A 6,210-nucleotide genomic window follows, 5' to 3' on the forward strand; every position below is an offset into this window, starting at 1 on the left:
ATCCCGTTCTTTTGAGTAATCAGTAAAGCTCTCTCTTTATCGCAAAAAAAAAACAACAGACAAGTTCACGGACACTGACAGCCAATGTAAGGATGACCGTGTTGATTCATTTGAGGTGCGGTAGTTCGCCTCTTGATGTGGGAAAGTCTATCTCAATCACTAACTTAACTACTTGGCGTGGTAGTTAGCACATATCATAGAGTTGTTTCTGTATGTAACAAAAGAAAGAAAAAAAAACAGCTTCAAACAGTAATCAAATGCTGCACTCGATATTTCCTCTAGCCATTTTTATGCTTTGGCTTGTTTCGAAATTCGAAGAGGGGAGGGCGTTCTTTTTTCCAAACCTGTTCCGTGCTTCATTATTGTAATTTGGAAAAAAAGTCTAAATTACTTTCTTCAACTATAGTCAAAGTCTGGATAACCTACTAAACTATCGTTTGGTTCATTTTATCGCCCAAACTTTGTATTTTAGTTTAAAATAGCAATTATGCCCGTGTGTTGCTACGGACAAAAATAGTATAAATATCGAATATGTATTGGTGCTCGTATGCTAATTTATAGGGATCTACATGATCGAGTCGTGGATGGGGGGTTGGTCCGACTCGCATACGGGATGTACTAAGGTCCATCTGTTAATAATACGAGATGGACCAAACCAACAATTGAGGTAAAAATCTTACTCGCTTTAGAAATAGGTATAGATTACCCCTAATATAATTTGTTTTTTCATTTCTCCATGCATAAGTGGAGTTTTAAGTTGAAATTTTACATGATAATAGTACACATCATAACACATAACACATGTTAGAAAAAGCACATCGTAATTTTCTATCACTATTTTAATAGGTTAGAATAAATTACTCATTGGAGTTCAAAATTTCATATAGAGATGGAAAAATTATGCATTGTGATATCTACTACCATCCTATAAAATTTAAAATTAAAATTCAACTTGTGTACGGAGAAAAAGAAAAGATAAATTGTATTATAAGGTAAAATGAACTAAGTGGTATAGTTTTAGAAGTAAATTAAATTATAGTTAGAGGATAATTTAGACTTTGGCTATAGTTGAAGGAGCTAAATTGAACTTTTTTTTCAGATCCTAAACCCACGTTGAATTACCGGAGGTCGGGCTGTTTCCTTGAGAAAGAACATAGCTACCCTCACTCAACTTGCTCCCACCGATCTATCCACGCCTCCACGGGAACCCCAGCCCACCACCCCTCCACCGCGGCGATGGATCCGTCCGGCGCCGGCGCCGGCACCGGCGCCTTTCGTCGGAAGGCGGAGCAGTGGTTGAGCGTGGCCGAGAAGCTCCTGGTGGCGCGCGACCTCGAAGGGTGTAAGCAGTTCGCCTCGCAGGCCCTAGCCTCCGATCCCCACACCCCGGGCGCCGACGACCTCCACGCCGCCGCCGCCGCCCTCCTGGCGGCCCAGCGCCACCGCCGCCCCAACGGTCAGCCCGATCCCTACGGCGTCCTCGGCCTCGACCCCGCGAATCCCGCATCACGCCGCCCGGATGCCATCCACGCACAGTACCGCCGCCTCTCCTTCCTCCTCAATCGCTCCCGCCCCGACCGCCCCTGCTCGCTCGCCTTCGCCGAAGCCGCCCGCCTCGTTGCCGATGCCTGGGCTTTCCTATCTGATCCCGTTCGTAAATCCGCTCTCGACGCGGAGCTCGATGCCGCTGCCGCCGCCGCCGCCGCCGCCGCAGCAGCAGCAGCAGCAGCTCGCGCATACCACTCTCCCGCTCCAAATCTACAGCAACCGCACTCGCAGTCTCCTCTGCCTGCACGCCCAACTCCACCGACGGCTGCTCCCTCTCCACGCCCAATTCTGCCGGCGGCTGCTCCCTCCCCACGCGCAACTCCGCTTCCGGCTGCTCCCACTCAACGGCCAGCACAAAGTCCGGCGGCTCCCTCCCCACTGCCAACTCCGCCGCCGGTTTCTCCCCCTCAGCGGCGAACGCTGCCGCCGGTTTCTCCCCCTCAGCGGCGAACGCTGCTGCCGGTTTCTACCCCTCTGCGGCGAACGCTGCCACCGGTTGCTTCCCCTCCGCGGTCAACTCAGCGGTCGGTTGGTCCCCAAACACGACCAGCACCGCTGACGGTTACTCCCGCACCACGGCCTACACCGCCGCCAATTGCTTCACAAACACCACCAAGTCCGCCGCTACCATCTGCTCCCCAAACGCCAATTGCTGCTGCGGTCCCAGCAGTGCAGTCTGGTGCGGCACCTTCGCCAACTTTCTGGACAGTGTGCTCAGCCTGCTGCCACATTCACCAGTACGACCGCCAATATGAGACTCGCAAGCTGCTGTGCCCTAGCTGCCGCAAGACATTTGTAGCCGAGGCAATGGCTGATCCACCTCCTATTGTGCCGGGCACCGACATGTATTACTGCACCTGGGGGTTCTTCCCCGTTGGGTTCCCTGGGTGTCCTGGCTTTGAAAGAATGATCAATTCACAGCCACGGGGACCAGATCAGCCGAATGCGCCATGGCTTGGTGGCACCGGTGGTGTGAAAGGTAATGCTCAGAATAATGCTCAGAATGGGGTGCCACCAGTTAATGCCCCACTAGTAGAGGTACCAGTAGAGGTGCCGGCTGTGACGCCGCCAGCAAAACCAATGAGAATGAAGGTGGGTGCAAAGAAGCGTGGTCGCCCCAAGGGTAGTAAGAACAAGAAGAAGCTGTGAATGCTAATGATGAAGATGATGGTTATGATCATAGACCAGATTGATTGGTTGGGATATGCATTCAATCACATTGCCATTTAGATCAATTGAAGAAGGTTGAGTTCCCATTTTATGTTGATAGGATCTTTCATGAGCAGCATTGCGGTCTTATTGATGGAAGAATTCTTCTTTTCCAGTGGAAGATTTCTTCTTTTTCCAGATAATGCTAATTTCTTGTTCGTGCCACATCGACTTGCTATTATGCTTTAGCTGTTAGCTGTTGTATTTGCATACTTTCTAATTTCACAGCTGATCTGGAGACAGCTGAGTTGATCTAAAATGATAGGTGAATGCGGCGGGAAATATTTATTGTACATTTGAGTTTGGTGCTATTGTAACATGTGCTCTGTGTAGGAATGGTGCATTAAATGAAATGGTTTAAAGCTCTATTTTTTAATGTGAATTCTGCTCATGACAAATTTTCTGGTACCAGAATTTTGCAGTTTGCCTGTCCTTGTTCCAATGTGGCATGATGGAAATCTATTTCCTTTTTAAGTTTTATGACAATTCTTAATTTCTCATCATGATACTAAATAGCTCCTGTAATAGTTCTGTTGTATAGGAATTATTGCAATTTAATTCTGCTGAACTTTGATAAAGGACTAAATGTACACACTGATGATTTCACCAGGACATTGTACCTTCTCCATTGAACCACTCTGTTATCATTTTTTTGCTTTGCTGATAGGCTGTTTTGAATCAAGCATGTTTTACGAATAGCTCATGGCTTCATGCTTTGTTATTTAATATTAGTTCATTTATTAGATTGTTTGTGCAAGGTTGTCCTTCCCATTTTCTTGTGAATTCAGGAGCCATTTTTTTATCTCTAGTCTGAGTTCTTAGCAATCAGCTAGTGAAGACAGATTATATTGAGACATGTGACTTGTGAGCTACATGAGCTGTGGAAGCCTGTGGAGTATTCAGATAATGAGTCTCATGATCTGCAAGACATCAATTACTTTGAATGGGGTAATTGTGTCGGCTACTGGGTTTTCGTCAGCAAGAAATGTTTCCCCATCTTTTGGTCCAAAATATGAAGGAAACAGTGCACCCACATGCTCAAACATACAGCAAATACTGTATCAAAGAGACAAAGACTCTGGTGATGGTGAGGGGCCAATGTGTTGCAGATTTAAATGTTCACCTATGCTCTGGAAGACCAAGAAAAGGGTAAGTTCCAGCTTATGAATGACGATAGCTGCTCAGATGCTATAGTGCTTGTCTTGATGCGGTGCAGAAACATTGGGTCAGACCATTGCTGCTTGTTCTACTGTAACAAGTGTGTTCTCAACAGTGCTAAGTTTAGTACGGCTATTGATATTTCTGGTTTCCAAGGAAGAGAATTACAGAATTGGTCGGCATGACTAGTGCACTGTCGAACTATATTGCCTGAATTAATCAAAAGAGGTGCACCGATAAACTCTTCCGAATCAAAGATAAATAAACTGAGCAATATGTGATGTCGTATCAGATAAATAAAATGTTCAGAGTATCTGGTTAGTGCAGCAGTATTGCGCGATGTATTTTCCTGGGCATTTGTCCACTGACGATCACAACCCATGAGACTATGAGAGCTTACCTGGTTGTTTTGTGATGGCTTTCAGGTCCTGTAACTGCCAATGTAACTTGCATTTTCTAGGTTAATTTGTGGTCAAATCTGCGCCCAGCACCTTGCCGTTGAGATAGCTGAAGCAGACAAGCAGTACACGCCGGAACAGTGGCGGAGCCTCGTGAGGACCATACGGGGCTCCGGCCCCCTGTTTTGTTATGTGTGATTTTTTTGTTTCTTCTCAAGAGTTATTGATGCATTAGGCTTGCTAGATGCGGAACTTGATTGAACTAATCATGGCTTTGCCAAATGCCACCCCCCCCCCCCCCCTGCGCCGGAAGCCAAGTTGCTCGGAACGCTCAGGATGAGGAGGCAGTTGTAAAACTGCTGCGAGATGCTGGAAACCTCTCGCCGGCAGCCCATGTCCGAGGATGAATCGGCCGGGGACCCCCCGACGACGTGGCATGACGACTCGCAGATCGTCCTCGGCGGACCCAGCGTCGCCCGACGGCCAGAGGGCTGTTCTGTTCCGCGTTCTCCCCCGACGACCGACGGACGCGATCGATGCCTGCACGACGCCGTACTCGCCACCGGCCCGCCCCTGCCGGCAAGCAATGACGCGATGTCTCCTCGGCGGCAGACCCTGCACTGCACGCCATTGACGGCAGCAGGATCGCGACGCCGCTGGCTGCACACCGCGTGCCATCCGGAAACGGAGCAAAAGGGATTGAAGGCCAGGCGGCCGTGTCCCCCCTCTCGCGTACGTGCACGATGCCATCCTCCTGCCGGCTCCGGTCTCGAGATGCGCGCGCGGCGCCGCCCGTCGATGCCTGCCCGCGGCCGGATCCCGGCCGGCCGACTGGCCGAGGCCGCCGGAGACCTGAGGCCACTGTGCGCGCCATGATGTGGCGGTGGCGTGGCGTGCTCGCCTGCAACTTTTCACCGCGCTTTTTCTTACCTGGGCTCGGCCGCTCGTCGCTTTCTTGTAACCTAAAGCGGGGCTGTATGCCGCTGCTCGCTCGTTGTTACAGTGAGCCGGCCGGGGGGCCATGGAGGACACGGTTAAAGCGAGTGGTCATCTCGTGTCGTCCACCGCGCGCTTTTGCTCGCCGTTTTGCCGGCCGGGGTGAAAAAGCTGGCCTGGCCTCGACCATTTTACTGGATCTTGGGAAGCGACGGCGAAAGCTCGAGGAAGTTTTGACCACTACTGTTGGGGTTTTACGCCAAGCTGTTGGGCGCTCTTTGGACGGGGCCCGTCCCCGTGCACCAGTTCCTCGCCTTCGGATGGCATGCAAGCCTGGCCAGAACAGACAGCACAGAGCTCATATAGTAATATACTCGGTAGGTCATCTGCCACTGCCAGAGCTGCAACAAATACATACTCTAGACATGAGGTCTCAGTCGTAAACTCTCCCGTTTAGTCGTAAACAAATACAGAGATTCTTACATGCAGTGGTAATTGGCTAATTGCCCCGGATCCGTACGAATGGATGGAATGGACACTTGGACAGATGGCAAACCTCAAAGATCCATCGTGCAGAAAAACACCACAAGCACTGGGCCGATCGTGCAAGGATAAGTACACCGGTATGTGCCAAGAACCGACAGGCGGCGTACCAGACGGTGTAACACGATCAGGAAAAAGGACCGACTGTTGCGGCGCAGCGCCGTGTCGTCGGCACTCGGCAGACGCTTCTTCTTCTTTTCACTCTGATGAAGGAAGGCTGTGAAACGCACAAGTGATCGCGGCGAGAACTCGGACCCCGGTTGATCACACACGAGACCAGGACCTCGAGAGCTAAGAGAGCTTAGTAGTCTCGTTCACTCGCCCCGGCGACAGACATGAAGCCGCTGCAGTCGCGGCTGCCGGCCGAACGCGCCCCTTTTTCCCCGAGCGAGGAAGAAGTCGTCAAACCGACGGAGAC

The 6,210-nt window shown here is 50.3% G+C and overlaps 1 protein-coding gene across 1 annotated transcript; it reads left to right on the forward strand.

Annotated features, from left to right (window-relative positions):
* Window positions 1-1,138: 1,138 nt before the first annotated feature.
* LOC120660928 (protein transport protein sec31-like) lies at window positions 1,139-3,139 on the forward strand. Its single transcript, XM_039939587.1, has one exon. The coding sequence runs from the start codon at window positions 1,237-1,239 to the stop codon at window positions 2,695-2,697; it is 1,461 nt and encodes a 486-aa protein (XP_039795521.1). The 5' UTR covers window positions 1,139-1,236; the 3' UTR covers window positions 2,698-3,139.
* The last annotated feature ends 3,071 nt before the right edge of the window (window positions 3,140-6,210 follow it).

The sequence above is a fragment of the Panicum virgatum genome, chromosome 2N, assembly GCF_016808335.1.
Source record: "Panicum virgatum strain AP13 chromosome 2N, P.virgatum_v5, whole genome shotgun sequence".
Classification (NCBI taxonomy): Eukaryota; Viridiplantae; Streptophyta; class Magnoliopsida; order Poales; family Poaceae; genus Panicum; species Panicum virgatum.